The sequence below is a fragment of the Phyllosticta citriasiana genome (genome assembly GCF_038021145.1).
Source record: "Phyllosticta citriasiana strain CBS 120426 chromosome Unknown IWZ02scaffold_10, whole genome shotgun sequence".
NCBI classification, from domain to species: domain Eukaryota; kingdom Fungi; phylum Ascomycota; class Dothideomycetes; order Botryosphaeriales; family Phyllostictaceae; genus Phyllosticta; species Phyllosticta citriasiana.
In genome coordinates, this window is record NW_027117287.1 from 1,262,602 (window position 1) to 1,283,001 (window position 20,400).

The 20,400-nt window shown below is 56.3% G+C and overlaps 9 protein-coding genes across 9 annotated transcripts; 6 read left to right on the forward strand and 3 right to left on the reverse strand.

Annotated features, from left to right (window-relative positions):
- Positions 1 to 16: 16 nt before the first annotated feature.
- IWZ02DRAFT_43513 (uncharacterized protein) lies at positions 17 to 1,505 on the forward strand. The gene is made up of 2 exons (XM_066766419.1): positions 17 to 303; positions 423 to 1,505. The coding sequence occupies exons 1-2, from the start codon at positions 253 to 255 to the stop codon at positions 1,137 to 1,139; spliced, it is 768 nt and encodes a 255-aa protein (XP_066620972.1). The 5' UTR covers positions 17 to 252; the 3' UTR covers positions 1,140 to 1,505.
- A 132-nt stretch (positions 1,506 to 1,637) lies between these two features.
- IWZ02DRAFT_470947 (carbon-nitrogen hydrolase) lies at positions 1,638 to 2,679 on the reverse strand (the record flags this gene model as incomplete). Its single annotated transcript, XM_066768833.1, has 4 exons — positions 1,638 to 1,981; positions 2,034 to 2,088; positions 2,135 to 2,575; positions 2,635 to 2,679. The coding sequence occupies 4 exons, from the start codon at positions 2,677 to 2,679 to the stop codon at positions 1,638 to 1,640; spliced, it is 885 nt and encodes a 294-aa protein (XP_066620973.1).
- Positions 2,680 to 2,960: 281 nt separating this feature from the next.
- On the forward strand, positions 2,961 to 4,502 carry IWZ02DRAFT_381853 (eukaryotic translation initiation factor 3; the record flags this gene model as incomplete). Its single annotated transcript, XM_066765189.1, has 3 exons — positions 2,961 to 3,278; positions 3,334 to 4,371; positions 4,422 to 4,502. 3 exons carry the CDS (start codon positions 2,961 to 2,963, stop codon positions 4,500 to 4,502), a joined length of 1,437 nt encoding a protein of 478 aa, XP_066620974.1.
- Positions 4,503 to 4,954: 452 nt separating this feature from the next.
- Positions 4,955 to 6,646, forward strand: IWZ02DRAFT_43597 (uncharacterized protein). Its single transcript, XM_066766491.1, has 3 exons — positions 4,955 to 5,163; positions 5,224 to 5,586; positions 5,687 to 6,646. Exons 1-3 carry the CDS (start codon positions 5,119 to 5,121, stop codon positions 6,560 to 6,562), a joined length of 1,284 nt encoding a protein of 427 aa, XP_066620975.1. The 5' UTR covers positions 4,955 to 5,118; the 3' UTR covers positions 6,563 to 6,646.
- Positions 6,647 to 8,566: 1,920 nt separating this feature from the next.
- Positions 8,567 to 10,449, reverse strand: IWZ02DRAFT_492588 (uncharacterized protein; the record flags this gene model as incomplete). Its single annotated transcript, XM_066769860.1, has 3 exons — positions 8,567 to 8,923; positions 8,972 to 9,324; positions 9,375 to 10,449. The coding sequence occupies 3 exons, from the start codon at positions 10,447 to 10,449 to the stop codon at positions 8,567 to 8,569; spliced, it is 1,785 nt and encodes a 594-aa protein (XP_066620976.1).
- Positions 10,450 to 10,797: 348 nt separating this feature from the next.
- Positions 10,798 to 11,816, forward strand: IWZ02DRAFT_43655 (uncharacterized protein). The gene has a single exon (XM_066766540.1). It carries the CDS (start codon positions 11,147 to 11,149, stop codon positions 11,738 to 11,740), a length of 594 nt encoding a protein of 197 aa, XP_066620977.1. The 5' UTR covers positions 10,798 to 11,146; the 3' UTR covers positions 11,741 to 11,816.
- Positions 11,817 to 12,484: 668 nt separating this feature from the next.
- IWZ02DRAFT_43622 (fatty acid hydroxylase superfamily-domain-containing protein) lies at positions 12,485 to 13,972 on the forward strand. The gene is made up of 3 exons (XM_066766511.1): positions 12,485 to 12,781; positions 12,838 to 13,099; positions 13,148 to 13,972. Coding segments are annotated over exons 1-3 (915 nt in total). The 5' UTR covers positions 12,485 to 12,779; the 3' UTR covers positions 13,799 to 13,972.
- A 2,616-nt stretch (positions 13,973 to 16,588) lies between these two features.
- On the forward strand, positions 16,589 to 17,392 carry IWZ02DRAFT_381170 (uncharacterized protein; the record flags this gene model as incomplete). The annotated part of the gene is made up of 2 exons (XM_066765153.1): positions 16,589 to 17,085; positions 17,137 to 17,392. The coding sequence occupies 2 exons, from the start codon at positions 16,589 to 16,591 to the stop codon at positions 17,390 to 17,392; spliced, it is 753 nt and encodes a 250-aa protein (XP_066620979.1).
- A 214-nt stretch (positions 17,393 to 17,606) lies between these two features.
- IWZ02DRAFT_43748 (XPG domain containing-domain-containing protein) lies at positions 17,607 to 20,139 on the reverse strand. The gene is made up of 2 exons (XM_066766632.1): positions 19,686 to 20,139; positions 17,607 to 19,598 (listed from the first exon to the last, which is right to left on the reverse strand). Exons 1-2 carry the CDS (start codon positions 19,970 to 19,972, stop codon positions 17,822 to 17,824), a joined length of 2,064 nt encoding a protein of 687 aa, XP_066620980.1. The 5' UTR covers positions 19,973 to 20,139; the 3' UTR covers positions 17,607 to 17,821.
- Between the last annotated feature and the right edge of the window lie 261 nt (positions 20,140 to 20,400).

Below are 20,400 nucleotides of genomic sequence, written 5' to 3' on the forward strand. Positions count from 1 at the left end.
ATAGAGAAAGAAGAGAATCTAAACCGCACTGAGCACCTTGTTGGGTCCGACGACCGCAAGGCGAGGGGCCGAGCTCGGCCGCCTTCGGCAATCTATCACAAGCTTCGTTCGCGGGGAACGATCCGACTACACCTTTCCTCCTCCACCGCCGCTCAGCCAACCTCGCGGGACTCGTCCTCAAATCCCCCTGTTCCCCAACGCGCCGAACATTTAGTCTGGTCCATTCGGCATTTGTCGACCCTCATATTCGCCATGTCCAGCCTCCGCATTCTGGTTCCGGTAAAGAGAGTCATTGACTATGCGGTTCGTCTCGCCTTTCCGCCAAAGCATTCCTGTCGCCCAGCTTCAGCCGTATACAAGGCTCACATACATCTTCGGAAGCTTCATTGTTTGAGAACCGAGTATTAATATTAGCTATATAGATCAAGCCGCGCATCAACAAGGCCGGAACAGGCATCGAGACCGCCGGTGTCAAGCACAGCATGAACCCATTCGATGAGCTGTCTGTCGAAGAGGCAGTGCGCCTGCGCGAACGCAAGGCACAGCCGGTCGAAGAAATCATTGCATGGAGTGCGGGACCGGCGAAGGCGCAAGACGTGCTGCGCACCGCCATGGCCATGGGCGCCGACCGCGGAATCCACGTCGAGGCGGCGGACACGGCCAACCTGGAGCCGCTGGGCGTAGCCAAGATCCTGGCGAAGACGGTCGAGCAGGAAAAGGCCAACATTGTCATCCTCGGCAAGCAGAGCATCGACGACGACGCCAACCAGACAGGCCAGATGCTGGCGGGATTGCTGGGCTGGCCGCAGGCCACGCAGGCCTCCAAGATCGAGATCAAGGACGACACTGTAACAGTCACCAAGGAGGTTGACGGCGGTGTCGACACAATCAAGGCTAAGCTACCCATGGTCATCACCACGGACCTGCGGTTGAACGAGCCGCGGTACGCGAGTCTGCCCAACATCATGAAGGCGAAGAAGAAGCCGTTGGTCAAGAAGGCGCTGGATGACTACGGCATCGACTTGAAGCAGCGGTTGAAGACGGTCAAGGTTTCCGAGCCCCCAACCAGACAGGGTGGCCAGAAGGTCGAGGACGTCGACGGCATGGTCGCCAAGCTGAAGGAGTTGGGTGCGTTGTAAGATGGGTTTTCGTCTCGCATTACAATTGGACATCAGCGATATAGATTCATGGCTAGGCTGCCATATGGGACAAAAACAACGGTTACTACACGGGGTTAGGTCGGAAGACTGTAAATAAGAGGCATCACGGTACGTTATTCAATGTTAAGAGTCTGGTGAACACGAGATACAGCAACCTGAAAGCAAGTCAAACCATGACCTAGAATTTAAGTGTGTCTGTCGTTCAAAGGGGGTCGAGAGAGGCACTTGATTGCTTCTCGAAGCCCTTTTCGAAGAGCGGGCTACTAGCAGTTACGAATCCCACAAAGCTCTGGAATGCTCTTTCACTACTAGTGCTGACCTGCTCATGGTCTTTCACGGACGTTTTCCAGGGGCCTTTGAGACAACATTTGCTATTCCTACATGTTTCAACGTTGGAGATCAAAGATTCGAGCAATACTTGCAGCTCAATTGGCTTGGATGTTCGCAATCCAACAGCGAATGTAGGTTGCTTCTCGCTCAGAGCTTTTCTTTTGCACTATGCCTATAATCATAGTGCCAATCATGTCTCGCCAGGTCCTCTCGAATCCTGTAATTTTGCTCTGCATCTTCGACAATGGACATGTCCAGGTCGACAACACACAGGCCCTCTGCTGCACTTCCTAACCGTGCGATAGGACCCACATACGGGACGGTGACTTGCGAGACGCCAGCGTATCCTTTACCGGGAGGCCCTCCAGCATTTGCGAAAATGATTGCGCAGGTGTTCTCAAAGGCTCGAGTAGTGAGAGTGCTGTCGAGGAAGAGAGCTTCCGAAGAGGGATTGCGCGCGAGACCAGCTGGCGAACAATCATACAGCGTCCCTGAGTCTGCGTTAGCTTGCCTTTAAAAAAGCACATTGCAGTCTAGACTGACAGAAACACGGAATGATGATGATTTTGGCACCTTGGGAAATGAGTTCACGGAATGCCTGGAATGGTCAGATGAGGTCAATATTGATGGCGTCAAGCACTTGCCTCTGGAAATGCGAGATCCCAGCAGACAAGCATGCCAACTCTCCCGAGCGGCGTATCGAAAACATCGTGCACGTCTCGACCGGAGGAGGTCAAATGTTCGCGTTCGGGGCCCCACAAATTCTTTTTGACATACTTGCCCAAAATCTCACCGCGATGGTCAATGAAGTAAGCAACGTTAAGGAGCTTGTCCTCCTCTTTTGCAGCGTCTCGATGTCTCTCCACGATTGTCCCTGGTACGATATTGATCCCGAGCTCTTTTGCCAGGGCCTGGTATTTTTTGAGATATGTCTCCCATTGGTCGCAAAGAGGGAAAAACTTCTCGTCTTTTGGGATCCAGTTGGTCAAGTGGTACTCGGGCAAGACGGCCAACTGGGCACCTTGTGCAGCCGCGGTTTTCACGAATTCAGCGGCTTTGTTGAAGTTTTGTTCAATTTGGAAGGGCTACAACATGGCATAAGTGGGGTTGAGCAGATGGTAGGGCTTGGGACCACGATGCAGACCTTGGGATGGAGCTGGATCACGGCGACTTTGAAGGTGGAGGCCATGGTGAAATGAGCGCCCGCCAAAAGACTGAAGACTTGGGTTTTCCGGAATACCAGCAGCCGCAGTAAGGTACGTGTAGGTAGTCATGGGCGCGGGGAGCTTCAAAGAATGACAAGGTCTCCCCGCCAGACCTTATCGATAGAGCGCCTTCCGCATCCGCACCGCAAGCGAAAAAGCGGAAATTCATGACCTCGCCGAGACGCGGCACCGCCAACACCCACGCTCCACCTCGCACCGGCCCATCTCTCTCACCTCGTCCGCCCCTTCGACCAACACGCCCAAGATGAGCTTGCGTCAGGCTGTTCCGCCCCAACAACACGGCGAGGCTCCCGTGCGGGTCCACGATGATGACTCGGACGTCGAGGAGGAGGCCCTCGCCAACGACTACAAGGAGCAGGTCCAGTACGACGACGGCATGGAGGCTCTCGACCGCGTCTCCTCGATGGGTGGACAAGACATTCACGCGCAGCTCGCCGCCGCCGCCACGCCCCTCGAGTACCAGGCCACGCTCGAGACCAAGTTCGCCAGCTACGACAACTACTGCAGCCTCTTTCACTACATCTTGAACTCGGACGGCCCCGTGGACCTCGAGGTTCCCAACGTAAGCAGCGCTTGGATCAATGGCTGCAAGCCACTGGAGCTGACTCGACATGCAGTACTACTGGGCCTGGGACGTGATTGACGAATTCATCTACCAATTCAACAGCTTCTGCAGCTACAGACAAAGGGTTGCGCTCAAGGGAGACAATGAGGAAGAGATTCAGCTGCTGCGGGAGAACCCCAACACGTGGGGTTGCTACAGTGTGCTCAACGTGCTGTACTCGCTGATCCAGCGGTCTCAGATCAGCGAACAGCTTGCCGCCATGAAGCGCGGCGAGGACCCGGCTCAGTATGCCGGCGAGTACGGCAACCGCCCTCTTTACAAGATGCTCGGATACTTTTCCATCATTGGTCTCCTCCGCGTCCACTGTCTGCTCGGAGACTTCAGCCTGGCTTTGAAGACTCTGGACGACATTGAGCTCAACAAGAAGGCTATGTTTGCGCGCGTCATGGCTGCCCACTTTACGACCTACTACTACGTCGGCTTCTCCTACATGATGATGCGCCGCTACGCCGATGCCATTCGCATGTTCAGCCACATCCTCGTCTACGTCTCGAGGACCAAGAACTTCCAGAAGAACGCGCAGTACGACTCAATCACCAAGAAGAACGACCAGATGTACGCGCTTATTGCTATTTGCGTCGCTTTCCACCCCACGAGGCTCGACGACACGATCCACACTGCTCTGCGCGAGAAGTACGGCGAGCAGTTCAACCGCCTCCAGCGCGGCGGTCCCGAGGCGCTCCCTCTCTTCGAGGAGCTTTTCCGCCAGGCTTGCCCCAAGTTCATCTCGCCCACCCCGCCTGACTTTGACAACCCAGAGGTCAACGTCGACCCAATCGACCACCACTGCCGCATCTTCATGGAGGAGGTCAAGAACAACATGTGGTCTCCCACGGTTAAGAGCTACCTCAAGCTCTACACGACTATGGACCTTAAAAAGCTCGCTGGCTTTTTGGATGTTGAGCCGGAGAAGCTGCGGTGCTGGCTTCTGGTCAACAAGCAGAGGAGCAGGCAGGTCAGGTGGAGCGAGGGCGGTCTGCTTGACGGTGATGTTGTTAACAGCAGCGACTTGGACTATGCCATGGAGGGTGTAAGTTTTGCTACGTTAAAAAAAGCTCGGGAAAATGCTAATTTTGGTAGGACCTCATCCATGTGTCGGAGGCCAAGGTTGGCCGCAGGCTCGTAGACTGGTACCTCCGCAACCTGGCCAGGACGTACTAAACACGGTAGCAACGATGACAAGAAAAGTTTGACGCATCTGGGGAGGACAAGGGGATGACATTGTGCTTCCAAGCGCACGCCCAGCATTTCAGAGCGCACTCTGGCCTCGGGCTAAGATGTTTCGTACGTCACCAAGACGAGGGCTTGATTCTTGGAGGATCGCCAGCGGGGCACCGCTTGGTCGCAAGGGCGGTTCGCATAGAGGGGTGGGCATAAAAAAGGGCACCACGAATAGGCGTTAGAACAGGCAGGCAGGTAAGGGGGTGGTGTGGTGAGCAAGCAAACATAGCTAGTGGCGGAGCCTGCCTAGCGACTGAACGCCAGTGGTGTACGGCACGAGCAGAGTATTGGGTGAAGGATGGGTGCCATGATTGCTCATAAGTAGGAAAATGGAAACAGTAAGCTCAAGCTTCATGTGTCATATCTGGCCGCGTCGTCGGTCGAAATAGCCTGGAGGGACCCTGGGGTGGGCGGCCAGCCAGGGCAGCTTTCTGGTCACTTCCGTTCTCCCCGCAACCGCGCAAACCAATCTAACACCACCACACCTGCTGCCACTTACTGCCTATAATTCTCCTCCCCCCCCGACTCCCAACCGGGCGCCGCCTACGCAACTACCATGGCTCCTGATCTAAATTCCTTAGCCACGGCTGCTTCGTCATCGGTGATGAGCTCTGGCCACCAACAAGCCCAAAACAACCACCACCTGTTGACGTCTCAACAGCCGCAGCCCACCACATCATCATCCCGCAACAGCACAAGTAGAAGTGCCTCGAACCGCTCGTCGCCAAATCACTCTCGCCGAACATCGCAACTTTCTCCCATGAACCCACCCCCACTTCCCCTCGGCCACCATTCCAACGCTTCGTCCACCGCACATACACACCAACAATCTCAACAAACATATGCTCCTTTTCCGCCGCTGAGCCCAAACATGTCGTCTATGTCTGGAGCCGCTTTGAACGGCAGGGCCAGGACTGGGTCTGGCGCGGGAGCCGAAACGGATGCGGGTGTGCCTATGAGGCATCCGCGGCCGTTGACGGCGGCGGAGCTGCACCACGAGTTGGAGTTGGAGCAGGAGGCTGTGGTGAGTATTGGTCCTCTTTCTAGTGATATCGACTTCCACGCGGCCGTCTCTCCATACTTCGGCCGCCTTGCCAAATCCTCAATATTTAACAACGTCATAGGTAAACCGCTTGACCCGCGAACTTTCCGCGCTGCGCGCCCACTCGGCCTCTGTAGCTAGCACAACGTCCGTCTCGAGCATGAGCACTTCGAACTCCTTGCAAGGCAGCCACGCACATCTCCACCCGCCGGCGTCGGCGGGGACACCGTTCCCCCTTTTTGAAGCAACAGGCGACCCGCTGAGCACGGGAGCAGCGCACCACGCCGGCGCGCTGACGGGGCCGACGCACCCCTCGGGCACGGCGTCGCGGCGGTCGCGCGACCGCTCGTCCAGCAGTGTGTCGAGGTCGGGCACGTCTGCCGGTCCTCCAACGCTCAGCCACAGCGTCGGCGGCGGCGCTGGTCCGGTTGCTGGGGTCGGCTTGGTGGGCGTACATACCGGCGGCCAGCAGCAGCACCATCGGTACTCCATTTCGTCGCCGGGCGGCGGCAGCAGCTCCACGTCCAACTCCAACAACGCCACCGGCGCACCAACATCAGCAGCAACGACGGGAAGCACCCCGGCGTTCGACAGCAGCAGCGCCAGCAGCTCGACATACGCGGGCGGCGTGGCGCTCGCGCGGAGCCCCAGTCTGGGTGTCTCGGCGGGAGGAAGCGTCGGTGGTGGACACGTCAGCCGATTCGAGGAGACGGCGCTGCATCGACAGGAGCTTGAGGAGGCGAAGCGGGAAAACGAGCTTTTGCGCAAGAGGATAAGAGAGCTTGAGGCTGAGCTGCGTGGGAGGAGGAGAGCCAGCACCGCCGCGAGTGCGAATGGCACGGCGGCGGCAGCAGCAGCAGCAGCGGCTGGTGAGAATGGCGGAAGTGGTGCTCACGAGACGGTATCGCACCAGAGTCGACCAGAAGCTGCCGCCGTGGCGTCTGCAGAGGCGTCATGAGTGTCGCCTTCACCCCATGAGTAGTAAGCGATTGTAGATGGTGTGCGTGGTTGGAGAGACTTTTGACGCAAGGGGTAGATCAGGGGGTAGGCAGGCCGTAGACAGTCAGGGGGGAACGCTGCGGTAACGTCTCTACAGACGATCGGATTGAATCGGGCGCAAGCAAGTTAGCAAGTGCAGATGTCGTTAAGCGTGTGTTTTCTCGTAAAGTTTGTAGCCGGAGAATGGTTTCTTTGAGTCTCAGTTCGCTGGCGAGACTGCAATGGGCGTTTGAATAAGGAGTTCAGTGTTTTTGGTGTTTCAGAGAACGCAGCTTTTTCTTCCATGATATCTAGATCTTGTCTTGTGTTACCGCCTTTCTTTTCGTCGCTCTGGTCTGGTCTGGTCTGGCTTATGCATCCAGCTTGTCTTGTCATGCATCTGGTGTGAGTCAGGTATGTATGGTAGTGTGGCGTTGACGAGCGCGCGAAGCAGAGCCTGGTAGGGAATGGATGAGTGGATGGAGTCTGCATGGGCAGGATATATCTACCAATGTACAATACTTCGCGATGCTGAAAAGACATGTATATTCTTACAGATGCCATGGCCAAACTCCCCCCCCCCCCCCCCCCCCCCCCCCCCCCCCCACCTTTTTTTTTTTTCTATTTTTGATATTATTCTCCTCGCCTCTTCTGCCCCCGCTTCTTTGCAAGAACCAACACCCATCATCAGCAAACGATGAATAAACACCCATCTCCACGCAAGAAAGGCAACCAACATCATGTCGTGTCGTATCATGCCATATTCATTTCAATTCAACCCACACCTTCCTTCCTTGCTTCCTTCCCTCCTTCCTTCTTTCTCCCAGGCAACAATGACCAAAGTGAGTCAGTGAGTCCGCTCGCTCGCGCGCTAGGTAAGATAGCTAAGCAATTCCGCCATCCAGACGTCCAAACATCCAATTATCAAAAACTCCGGCCCATACATATTATATTCCCTTTCCATTCCTTTCCTTTCCTTTCATTTCCTTCCCCTCCCATCCGGTCCGGTCTGTCCATCCATCCATCCGTCCGTCCGTTCCATGCATGCATGCATGCATACACGCACACACTTTAAGTCCGCTTTGTCTGCCTCTGCCTGCCTCTGCCTGCCTCTGCCTGCCTTGATGATGAAGACGACCGAACCAACTAATCAACCAACCAACCTACTAGCCTAGGTGTGTGCCAGATCAGATCCTGACATCACTCATTCCGATCCCGTCCCCTGCCGATCTTTACGTCCCGGTCGTCCCTTCTTGCCAACGCACGCACGCACGCACGCACGCGTACGCGTGGAGATGAGAGAGACGACGCGCCACTAGGTAGGCTAGGTAGGTACGTGGGTAGGCAGGCAGGCAGGCAGGCAGGCAGGCAGGCAGGCAGGCAGGCAGGCAGGCAGGTAAATAGTTAGACAGGGAGCCGACGACCAAGCAATAAGAGAAACGATGAGGACGACGAAGACGAAGAAGAAGAAGAAGAAGAAGAAGAAGAAGAAGAAGAAGAAGAAGAAGAAGAAGAAGGAACCGTACTCCTCCCAACATGCAGCAGCAGCAATAGCAGCAGTAGTAGTAGCGATAGCAAGAGCAGGCCAAGGCGGACTCAAAGCATTGCATGACTCGGGCAAGCAAGAAACAGACAGACAGACGACGATTTGACATGGATGTCGGCTGGCTGCTCCACAACGAATTCAAGAGAAAAAAAAAATTTATGAGGAGTAGTAGTGGTGGGTGTGTGCCTTTTGTTTTCTTTTGCAAGAAAGGTTGGAAAGTGGTTTAAAAAGAAGACTGACTGGACACGGGGTATTCCACCGGCATCCCTCCTTAGCAGCAGCAGTAGCAGCAGTAGCAGCAGTAGCAGAAGACGCCCCCTGAGGCTGAATTTTCCTCCCTATTTCCCCTACGCACCCAAAAACCAACGGCTAAAACACCCAACGACATCATCGACATTGGGAGCGTCATGTTCCCCCTTGCAGGACCGTGCACTCCACTCACAGCTCTTCGTCCTCGTCCATCCTTTCTTGCTTGATCAAGGTCCCCGCAGGAATGCTAGCGTTGCCTTCACCGAGACTTCTCGTCGGATCATGCGAAGATGAGGTGGCGGTGCTAAACCCCGTCTTTTCCTCGACGCCAGGTAGACTAGCGCGTTGCTTTTTAAAAGGACTGCCAATCGCTTCGGGAGCGGCTTCTTTAGCGGCAAGGGCGGCGGCGGCGGCTGATGTGGGTGCTTCCACACCAGGAGACAGCGCATTGGTGCTCGATGTTCCGGGGGTGTCAGAGCCGCCGAATGGCGACCTGCGTAAGGGTGAGGGATTATCGGCTGGCTCGGCTGAGTGGGCGCGCTTAAGCTGCCGGGTGTTAGCATGGGTCGGCTTGTTTTGCGGTTCCAGACTGACCTTGATTTGGCGCACACCCTCGGCGAGTTCACGTTGTCTCGCGAGCTCTTCTGGCGAAGGATTGTCCTTTGCTTGCTTAATATCCGCGTCATCGTCATCGTCAGCCCCGACGCGGACGTCGTCTTCGTCGTCTGCGTCGCTGTCCATGGCGTCTTCGTCTTTGATCTTGCCGCCCTTGGCCTTCTTCGTCGGAGAATTGCCGGCTGGATCCCGATATCCAGCAAAATTCCGGATTCCGGTGGTGCTCAGGGGCTTGAGAGCGGAAAAGTCGAGTGCGCTTTTTCGCTTCGTGGTAGTCGGAGTCTTGGGTGTTGTCTTGGAAGAAGCCAAGATGCCCATTTTGCGGAGTTGCTCTGCGATTGGTCAACATTTACAGCGTTTGCAAATTGGCGATTTTGCTTACTCTCTCCTCTATACAGGAATGTAAACACTGCGTACGGCTTATTCGGAGGATCAATGCCAGTTACGGTTTGTGTGCTAATGGACTTGGGATCCAGAGACTTGGGTTTGGCAAAGCTGGTAGTGTGATCAACATCTGCATCCCCGCTTCCCGACTCTCCGTTTGCGCCAGTTCCGTCGTCGTCGTCGTGAGCGTCAAACTGCGGAGAGTATTCTCCCCTTTTGATTTCACCAGAGGCCAGGACACGGTATAGTGCAACCTTGATCTGACCAGCAGCCTCGGGCATTGGGGGCTCGTCGTCCGAATCCGAGTCGGATGTGAATAGTCCGTCGTCTCCAGAGAGCGCTTCCACTGGTGCATTCTTGTCCTCGCCGTACCGTAAGACGCCGTTTTGGCTGACGACGGGCTTGGTATCCTTTTCCTCATCCATGGCCTCATCATCGCTCGCCTTTTGGTTTTCCTGCTTCTTCCGCCTCTTCTTTTCCAGGCGCTGCTTCCGCCTTTCTATTCTTTCGGCAACGTCCTTATCCTTGCCTTCGAGATCCAAGCCGTTAAGCCACCGTTCGAGTCCAACTTCGCGGAATAGAAATTCTCTCTCAGCCAAACCACCGCCTTCCGACTCGGGCACGCTGACCCATCTTGAATTGACCCAGGTCTCCTCTCCCCGTCGAAGCAGTGTCGCCACCTCTTCCTTTGGCCGGCCGTCAAAGTAAATGTACGCGGCAATGGTTTCGTTGGGCGACGCGGTCAGCGGGATATAGGGCCCGATGACCGGACCGTACTTGGCGTGGTCATTTGCGGAGCCAGGTAGGCCACCGACAATCTTCGGGCGGGGATAAGGGTCCTCCGGAGTGGGCTTTGGGGTCGAATAGGGAACGTTCAGGCCGGGCGTAAGCAGGGTGATTGATATGGCAAAAGTGGACTGCTCAGGCTTGGTGGAGCCGGGAGGAATCTTTGCGGGCGGCACAGGGATGTAGCTGGTGATGCGGTGTGTCCTGGAGTTCTTCTGGATGCTGTATTCTGGCAGCGGGCCGTCAGGCGTGTGGATGCTGACGGCCAGGCCCTGGAAGCAGGGCATGTTCGACGAATCTCAACAAGGTTGAAGAGGTGGCGGGTGGGGCTTGGGCCAAAGAGCGGTGGCCGTCGTCAGAGTCGGGCTGGCAGGAGAGAGGCGATGGAGGGGTTCTTTGGTGGAGCGGAGGGCGGACGCTGTGGTGCAGAAGGTCGGGGGAGCAGTGTCGCGACGCGCCAGAGCCGCACAGAGATTGTGGAGGGGATGGAGTTGGTAAATGTCCGGTGGGAGCAAGACGAGGCGCTCGGATGCGGCGTGTGACGCGCTTCAACGCGAGCTTCGGCGGAGAAGCGAGGCAGTTGGGAAGCCGCCTCAACAGCGAAAGGTCAACAAAATGGCAACGAGCAGAGCGCAGTGAGAATATGGAGCGAAGGAGTGATGCGTCGAAACAGCGGGATGCGGCCGTGGTCGATGGCACTAGGAAGAGGCGCCAAGCCAAGAGGTGCTGTCAGTCAGTCAGTCAGTGGAGGAGCAGCCAATCGATACCTTCCTGGCCATCCATGCCCACGTCTCTAAACCACCCACCACATCCGCCTGCCACAAAGCCACCGACAGAATGCTGTCTCACGCCCAGGCTCCAGACACGGTTGCTCTGACCTGACGCGCCGCGCCCGCAATGTTCCGAGCCCCACTGCAGCCATACATATACGAGCTGTGCCTGTGATGGCACACGCAGCCCCTCCGCTCAACGACACCTGACAACATGGCCGTGACTGAACTGGCTCAGCTCCGCCTCGAACCCGGAGCATCCTTGGAGGATCCATCTCTCAAATCCAAACTGCTGAAGGCCACGCGGGCCATGGAATCGTTTGAGGGGCAATCCTTCAACTGGTACACGCAGATTGAGGACCCATCAATACTCTACATTGTCGGATCTTGGAGTTCGGTACAACGGCACCGTCAAGATTGGCTCCCATCGGCAGCAAACCAGGAGCTCCTCGAGTTGCTGAAAGGTCTCGTCACCGTTGACTGGATGTTCCACGTCCAGGTGGCACAGGACCAGCTACCCGTCGACGCGCTCGTCATGGCTATCGGCAGGCACTTTATCAAGCCCGGAGCACGCCTTGGATTCGAAGAGGCGTTTGGAATGGTCAAGCATCACGTTGCCAACTATTCGGCACCTCAGAGAGTGGCTGGGGGTTGGAGGGTGGAAAAAGAAGCAGAGGATCAGGAGGAATGGGTGTCATTTATTGGCAACACGGATTTTGCTGAGACGCAAGAATTTAAAGAGTACGCGAAAATCAAGGACTTTGTTAGGAAATTCGAGGTCACGCATGCTACGAGACTGGAGATGTAACGAGGTTCGGAAATGCTCTGCTATCAAGGCCATCGAGCTGCGGGGCCGAGACGGAGATGAAAGATTAGATCATGTTAAGGGTCTTGGCTGCTGCTACACAGTTTTAAAGTGTAGCCCAGGCCGATATTTGATTGGACGATTTTGATGCAGCCTCACATTTGACGCAAGGAAACAAGCGAAAGCTCAAGACACGAAGCGGGGCACTTTAGACGGCAATCTAGCAGGGGCTTTATGCTTAAATGGTGGTCGGCTGTTGCGAGCGGTGAAGAGCAAGAAAGAAAGGGACTGAAGGTCGCAAGAAGGAGCGTGAGGTTTGCTTCTGTCAGTGAGGATAGGCATAGGCATCGTTTGGCAGAGACAGCGACCGTATTCGGAGTTTTGTCGAGTAGCAAAGCAGCCAGGAACGGTGAAGGGTCGGGCATGGCTGGTGCCGAGAGATCTTGACGCATGTATTCAGGCCAATAGTAATAGGGACGACCTGACGGCGGGCGGGCGGGGCTGCAGATTAAGTTTGTCAGTGTCAGCCGTGGCAAGAAACATCAGATTCCAATAGAGAGTGGGCAAGGTACTGGACAGGTCGTCCAGTCCAGTGCGCTGGCCAACGGAAGCATGTGCGTCTTCGAGAGAAGGGGGGAGTGGAGGGCCTGAGCGGCGAGAAGCGAAACATTGCCGTGGCCGTTGGCGTGGGTGTCTGCCATCAGATCCATCCATACCTGTATCCCAGGGATCCCGAGACACAACCTAACCTAGATAACAATTGGACCACCATGAGCTGAGGGTTTGTCCCGTCGCGCCACAATATGGCGACGCGGGAGAGAATCATCGACATGGCGGGCCAAAAGCGGTTTAGGGCAGCCGGCGCCAACGTACGACGTAGGTAACTTAGTCCCTGAGCGGCGGCGGGAAGTCGACTGCCGGGTTGCGTGAGCTGAGGCCCTCACGTCAAAACCCCCGGCCTCCCAAAACCATCCACCCGCTCGCCGTTTTCCGCCCACCTCAGTCCTCTCCCTCTCCTCATCCTCCATCCCGCGTCCACACCATGTTCGTCTGCCTCTGTCGCTCCTGCTCGCTCCTCCTCGCGCTAACCATCCCCACAGGAACGCAACAGTCGCCTACCAGGCGCCCCTCCTGCCCGCCGACGGTGGCTACTGGGCCAATTTTGACGAAGTCTCCAAGTACAATGTCTCGCTCAACTACTTTGAGCGCATGTGGCTCGCCTACTACGTCTGGATGAACAACGACATTCTCGCGACCGGCATCATGTCCTTTGTCATGCACGAGGTCGTCTACTTCGGCCGCTCTCTGCCCTGGATCATCATCGACTTTATTCCCTACTTCAACAGGTACAAGATTCAAAACGTAAAACCACCCACCCGCTACTTCGCCCAATCGCGCTGACTTTACCAGCAAAAAATCCCCACTGTCAAGGAGCAATGGTCATGCGCCCTCTACGTCCTGCTCAGCCACTTCACCGTTGAGCTCCCACAAATCTGGCTTTTCCACCCAATGGCTCAATTCTTCGGCCTCGAGACCGGTGTGCCGTTTCCTTCGCTGCTGAAGATGGCCTACCAAATCGCCATCTTTTTCGTCCTCGAAGACTCGTGGCACTACTGGACCCACCGCGCCATGCACGTCTTCCCATACCTCTACAAGAACATCCACAAGATCCACCACTACTACTCGGCGCCCTTTGGAATGGCCGCAGAATACGCTTCGCCCATTGAGGTTCTCATCCTGGGTCTGGGAACCGTTGGCTCGCCCATTGTGTACTGCGCCATCACCAAGGACCTGCACATCCTGACCATGTATGCTTGGATCGTTCTTCGCCTGTTCCAGGCCATCGATGCGCACAGTGGCTATGAGTTCCCCTGGAGTTTGCACCACTTCCTGCCTTTCTGGGCTGGCGCCGAGCACCACGATGTCCACCACGAGCGCTTCATCGGCAACTACGCCAGCAGCTTCCGCTGGTGGGACTACGTCTTGGATACCGAGGCCGGTCCCGAGGCCGCCAAGAAGAGGCGCGAGAGGAAGCTGGCCAAGGCCAAGAAGGCTGCATAAGAGAATCGCTGTCGTCGCGACGATGATTGCGCATTGCTTGCGCGCGCAGCAGCACCTGCAGGAGCAGAGTCGAGGCAGTGTTGTGGACTGCCTTGCGAAAAATACCACCACCGCCCACTAGTCTGTGTGGACGCTAGAGGACGCCTGTCCCGCGATGGGCTGGTGTAGGGAGGAAGAACGGACTGCATTTGGGCGTGGCGTTGAACTAGGGGTAGACTTTTGGTAAGGACGACTAGCGCCAGCATTGGCCATGACCATGCAACAACGAACGGCAATCTTCGATTTTTCTGTATTTAATACTCTTCAAGCCTACTTTTTTGGCACGCACGCATAGCTCTTATCAAGACATGACGATCATTCCAAGGCTACGGGTTCGTTTATCCTCAGGTCTACAGACCACTCGCATCAACATCCGCGGCGAATTGACCGTTGCGCCGCAATCGCACAAAGCAGAAACGGACATCCGAACGAGACTAGGCCCGTACGAAGCACACAAATTCCCTGGCCCCCTGCTCCTTCCAGGAGCCTAAACGCAAAATTTATCTCACCGCGATAACAACGCACCACACCACACCACGCCCCAAGATGCCGAAAGCCGTGGGTGGGCGGCTTGCCAACCCATCATCTACCAAGAACGTCAGCAGGGGTGGGCGGGTGGACAAAGGGGTGCGTGCGTGCGTGGCGGCATGGCGCAGATGCCGATGCCGATGTTGCCGCAACGGCAACGCCGCCGCTGAATTATCTAATTGCCTGTCGGTCTGTTTCTTGAAATGGTCTGAGGGGTTGCGGATGATGAAGGCCTCGTAAGCTGGTAATGATGGGATCGAATGTAAGAGATGGGGCCTGCGTGAATGTTTGATGTGTGTGTGTGTGTGTGTGTGTGCTGGGTGTGGTGGATGGCGAAGACGAAGTCGCCAGGGAGAGGAGAAAAGTTGTGATGTGGGTTTCTTTCAGGACAGACAAGATGTGTCAGTGACGGAGGAATCGAATGGAGGTATAAGTCGCTAGTCAAGTTATATAGGTATAGCTGCTGATGTATAGAAGCCATTTTTGTACACCGTGGCTTATACAGAGAAGCAGTCGAGTCAAGGACATGGCGTGCATGCATGTCTGATCTACTCGGAGACGCAAGACAAGTCGACAATATACAACGCTACATGTCCGTATCCTTTCCTACTAGATGTTAGACAGCTACCCTCTACTACCCCTCCTAACAGACACTTGTTTAATGTCCACCGGTCACTCACACACAAGCTGTGCCTTTTCTCCTCCTCTCGGTTCATATCGTCCCGTGGATCTTGCTCGCCATTCCAGCACATCACTAAACGGATAGATGAGCAGCAGCGGCATCACTTCTCCCACCCCTAATTTTCTTTTCCATCTACGGAACATTGGCCCGGGATCCATCTACCATTTTCCAGAGATGATGGATTCGAGTCAAGAAAAGGGCAGGGACCGTTGAATTTCTTTTCTTCGAGATTGTTGAGATTGAGAGAGGTTTTTTTTTGCCTGCCATTATTCACTCAGTCTTAATGATGGTAAAAAAAAAAAACCTTGATGGCGAGGGATATGTTGAATGTGCTGACTGCTGCCACCGCCGCTGCCCCTCCTCCGTCTTTTAAAACCACATGCTCGTTTCTTCGCAGCCTCCAATGCGACATCATCCTACCACCTCAAAGGCCGAAGAAATTAAAGTACAAGAACCACGGACGAAAAGTCAAGTCCGTCGGCCCAGAATACAAAGATGAGCTGAAGCCCATGATGCCCTCAAGCGTCAAGCTCGAAGTTGAGTCTGTAATGGGGGAACCTTGATGACTGGGAATTGGTCGAATACGACTGATCCAAAGTCGAGACCACATCAAGGGGCAGTGGCAGCGAAACAAAAAACTTGGGCTCGTCGAAACCCCTTCTGTAAGATGCCTGGGGCACAGAACGGGGAGCAACGCCCTGAACGCTTCCTTTGGTCCTTGCTCTTCCACGGAACCTATCTGCAAGCTTTGCAGCAAGCAGGTCAAAATCGATGGTCCTAGGACACATGTGCGTCAAACGATCTTCTGCGTCCAGGCTTCGGCGCGGTAGCTCCAGCAATCGAGTATCAATTTCAGTCGCGGACCAGCTTAGGAAATGAAAATGAACATGTCCACGCATGAATCGAGTGTCGTTGGTGGCCCCGCAGTGATCGACATGGGACTTTTTACTGGGGGATTGACAGATGTGTCTGAGCACAGGGCAGGGCAAGGCAGGGCAGGGCGGATTCCAAGACATGCGTTGCGTCACAGACATGGAAGTTCGAGAAGCGGATTCCGGGTCCATACAATTGACGCTCAAGAGAATTGCCAACGGTCATGGATGTCGGAGAGAGCGCGACCGTTTTACCATGTCGCCTAACGGCAGCCAATGGCAGGCAGGCGGGCAGCCCGAGTCGACCGGGGCTGGAGCTGTTTCAGGTCACAGCACCTCAACTCGACCCAACCTGTTCTTAATCCTCCTCCAACTCCACCGTCATCTTCGCATCCCAAGCCTTTATCCGCCGACGTTCCCGGCCAATCTTGCCCGCAGCCATCCCATTTTCCTGCCATTCGAAGGCTGCCCAGTCCTCATCCATGTCCAACATTGCTATCTTCCTCGACTTCCGCCGTATCCACGCCAGCTTCGACCGTCCCCAAGCCTTCTCAACTCTCGCCACGATTACCGAATCTTTCCGACCTTGAAGCTCCCTGCATCTACAGCAAGCAGTACATCGCTTAGTACACACGAGGCAGTACATCTGCAGACACATCCGCAGCCACCATGTCTGGCATCGGCGTCTTCTTCCTCGTCGTCCTCCTCCTCGCCGGCGCCACCTTTGCCGGCTACACGGTGTGGGTACGCATAAGAGCCAAGCGCATGGGACTGCCCCCGCCGTCACTGAACCCCTTCGCGCGCGAGTCTTCGCGCTCCAGCGTCGCGGCCTCGGCGCTGCCCGCTCCCGCCCCCAGCGGCATCGTCGGCTGGGTCAACGACAAGATGGCGGCGCTCAAGAACCGCCGCAACAGGCGCGGCGACGCCGGCCGCGAGCGGTACGCCGCCGGGGCCTACGAAGAGGCCGGCGTCGGTGGCGGCGGTGGAGCGCCAGCACCTGGAGGCGGGTTCGGCGGAGGCGGCGCGGCGCGAGGCGGGGCGCGCGGCCTCGATCCAGACGAGGCGTGGGATACCCGCGTGGGAAACGAGGCGTACTACGAGGAGCAAGAGCTGGGACTGCACGAGCCGACGGCGTACAGCGGCGCCGGCTACAGCATGGCGGGAGGGTACGGCGGCAACGCGTACGCGGCGCAGAGCCGGGTCGACCTGGGCGACAGCGGGTACGGGGGTGGTGTCGAACGCGGCCGCAGCAGGTCGAGGGAGACTGACGACCGATACGAAGAGGAGCTGGCGCGCACGACGACGGCGGGCAGCGACCCGTTTGGCGACTCGGCCGAGAGGAGCGACATGGGCTTGAGGGGCGTCAGTCCGCGACCAATCGACACGAGCGTGGGTGGCAGGAATCAACCGCAGCAGGCCTCGCACGATAGTCCGGCCAGTGAGCGCAGGAGCATGTTCCGAGAAGACGTCTAAGATGGAAATGGAAGAGCAGCAAGCAAGTCGCGAATTCGAGCGAACAGGGTGGCGAGTGTGAGGAAAGTCATGGAACCTCTTCTTTTCGTTTTTCAAAGCCAGCCAAAGGCATGGGGTTTGTCGGCAATGCTGGGATAAGGGTGGTCCTGAGACGTGCTGTTTGATTTCCTGGTGCAGCAGCAGCAGCAGCAGCTTGCAAAACAACTGTTCATGGTTTGTATCTCCTTTTGGAACTTTTCATATAGAACTCCGGTAGTAGTCACTCTGTCGATGTACCGTCTACCACCAACAAAACTCGAATGCCGATTGGGAGAAGTCTTGATGTGCCTCTGTATTCCACCTTCCTCTATGTCACTTCATATTCAAAAGCCTGGATTCGTGGGGCCACAAGCGCGATGCGAGCTTGTGACCTCTTTGCATCCACACTTCTCAATCGCTCCCATCCTCGTCACCCAACACATCAAGAAACCCGAACCTGCTACCCGACACCTGTTGGTTCGTGGGGAGAACGCGTTTCTGCGACGCCGTCGACGCCGCGCCCTCGCTCCCGCGCTGCCTCTTTCGAGTCCCCTTCTTCTTTTTCGTCTTCCTCTTCCCGCCTTGACTCCCGTTCCCTTCATCTTCGTCGTCATCCGCCACGGCCAGATTGGAAAGTTGGCTGATAGCCCTGACTACGTCGTCCTCGCTGACAGTTGAAGCGGTGGCGGCGCTCTGGCTCTCCGTCTGCAGCGGATCGAACAGAGAAGAGACAGACGGCATGTTGACCATTCGTGCGGCAACCTCGGCGACGACGTCCCGAGTTGCCGCGCTCAGCGCTTGCTTAGCCGATTGTCCATGTGCCGCTGTTGCTGCGAGAGAGACTTCGAAGACTTGACGGATCATGCGGAGGGAGTACAGCACGCCTTGATATTGCGAGGCGCGATGGGTCGCGTCCCAGGATACCACGATGGCCTCGCTGCCAACAACACCACTGCTCTCACTGCGCCCCGGCCCTCTCAGCAGACGCAGCACCTCGGCGCGTGTAGGTAGTTGCTGGTGCTCGCCGGCTGCTGCCAGCTCATTGCAGAGATAATCGACGGCGAAAAGCTTCCAGAACAGCGCGGGACAAGCGGCGAAAGCACCCTCGTCGCCAATGCTTTCCTTCAGAGTCAACACGGATGACCGCCAGGCCCCGTCACCCTGAGCCAGCTCGTCGGGAGTGCCGTTAGCAAGGTCCACTGCGTCTCCAACGACGCGCGCCCCTCGCCGCGTGAATTCGACAATTTGCGAGGACGGCGGTAGGAAGCGGGCGAGAAGAGCGTAGCAAAGCTGACGCAAGGGCGCTGAGATGCGCCAGGCGGATGCGCGGGCCGAGTCTTCTATGAGGAAGGGAAGGTAGATATGGCAAGTCTTTGGGCCGGGGTCCGCAGATAGTGAAGCAGCAGTAAGGGGATATCCGACTTGGTGGATGAGTTCGGAGATGCGGGGATCGAGTTTGAGGAGGTGACTTGTCAATCCGGCACCTGCATCTTGAGATGGACTCTTTTCGAGAGGTGCAAGTTGTTCAAGGGCTCCTTGCTCCGCCTTGTAGGACGCAGGCAGCGGTTCAAACTCTTTCAGGAACGCGCCATACGCTCTGTCAGAGCCATCCAGCTCTTTGGCAAACCGGAGACACTGCTGCAGCGAGCGATGCGGATCTTGCTGGAGCGCGAATCCAAACGGCTGCAACGAACGCAAGCCCAGCGTCTTTGCAATCTCAGACGGACAGTACGCGAAGCCTTTGAGGGACGAGCGGGCCGGCAACGTCGAGACGCTGATGTCAGGAAAGCGCAAAACGGAGCCTGTTGCGCCAAGGTCGTGGATCAACAGGTCGGAATCATTGGAGACGAGCCAGCAGTCTGTCGACTTGGACAGCGAGCGGACAAGGTCAGCGCAGAAGACGTCGGCTTCGGCAGGGACCACCGAGATGTGTTTGCTGAAGCGGCTTTCATTGAGATGGTCAATGACAGCCGGCACCAAGAAAGGACTGGCGGGAAGTCCTCGCAGTCGTTCGGGCGTCGACCGATACTGTCCAAAGTCGACGGGCCGAGCGACGACCCTGCTCACTGGCAGGCCGTCCGGATTCGACGCTCGAAAGCGGGCAAGCTGGTTCGTGTAAGACTGGAGACGGCTGATGCGCGTCTCGCGTTTCGCCTCAGGTAGCAAACCGTCGAAGAAGATTGCTGCTCTTTCAACTCAGTCAATCAGGTTCCCGGTGACGCCTTCAAAAATTGCCGCCCGCATGCTGTCTGTCCTGCATCACATAGGTACTCACAGAGCCAATCCGTGCTTCTCCAGCACCGTCAGAAAATCTACCGCAACGGCCCCAACCTCTGCGTACGAGGGCATCGCCTCGAGCGCGTTTCGTCCGTGAGAACGTGCCGCGAAGGCTCGCTCGTAAGCGTAGTACGCGAGGCCTGGCCCGTCTATCACGACCTGCCGTTTTCTGTCCCGAGGCAGGTTGATGACCGCTTCCCCGGAGGCTCCAGCCACTGAACATGTCCCAAGTTCGACGCCCGAGCCATGATCCTGCAGCGTCAGCAAGAGGCGGGGAATCCCCATGTCGAGCGAGGTTTGGTGTTGAGAATCTATGAAACTGAGGTGGTGGTCATTGGCGTTGAGTGGTGGATCGGTCGGCAAAACTGCGTCGCGCTAGGCCAAACTAGGAAGTCGATGGCATAGATGGTCCTTGTAGTCACGCAGTCCTGTGGCCGGAGAAGTATCCTGAGTTACCGTTAGACCTGTAGATATTTCCTGGAATCATCTCAAATCAGTCGCATCGATGAGATCGTTATGACCGCTGCGATGGTCGCAGGAATGATGACTGCATTGTCCGAGGCACTGGTGTGTTTGAATGTTCCCCGTGTCCATCATCGAGGAAGCTCAGACTTCGCCTTATACACCTTCTAATGAGTCCTTTCCTGATCTGCTTGTCTGCTTGTTTTCGCCGACTTTGCAAAGTATTACCTAATTAACATGGCAGCTCCTAG

Coding starts and splice junctions, on each gene's coding strand:
- IWZ02DRAFT_43513 (XM_066766419.1), top strand. CDS start 253: ATGTCCAGCCTCCGCATTCTGGTTCCGGTAAAGAGAGTCATTGACTAT. Junction 304..422: donor AGAGAGTCATTGACTATGCG/GTTCGTCTCGCC, acceptor TTAGCTATATAG/ATCAAGCCGCGCATCAACAA.
- IWZ02DRAFT_43597 (XM_066766491.1), top strand. CDS start 5,119: ATGGCTCCTGATCTAAATTCCTTAGCCACGGCTGCTTCGTCATCG. Junction 5,164..5,223: donor CCACGGCTGCTTCGTCATCG/GTGATGAGCTCT, acceptor ACGTCTCAACAG/CCGCAGCCCACCACATCATC. Junction 5,587..5,686: donor AGTTGGAGCAGGAGGCTGTG/GTGAGTATTGGT, acceptor ACAACGTCATAG/GTAAACCGCTTGACCCGCGA.
- IWZ02DRAFT_43655 (XM_066766540.1), top strand. CDS start 11,147: ATGGCCGTGACTGAACTGGCTCAGCTCCGCCTCGAACCCGGAGCATCC.
- IWZ02DRAFT_43622 (XM_066766511.1), top strand. Junction 13,100..13,147: donor ACAGGTACAAGATTCAAAAC/GTAAAACCACCC, acceptor TGACTTTACCAG/CAAAAAATCCCCACTGTCAA.
- IWZ02DRAFT_43748 (XM_066766632.1), bottom strand. CDS start 19,972: ATGGGGATTCCCCGCCTCTTGCTGACGCTGCAGGATCATGGCTCGGGC. Junction 19,599..19,685: donor GAGAAGCACGGATTGGCTCT/GTGAGTACCTAT, acceptor CTGAGTTGAAAG/AGCAGCAATCTTCTTCGACG.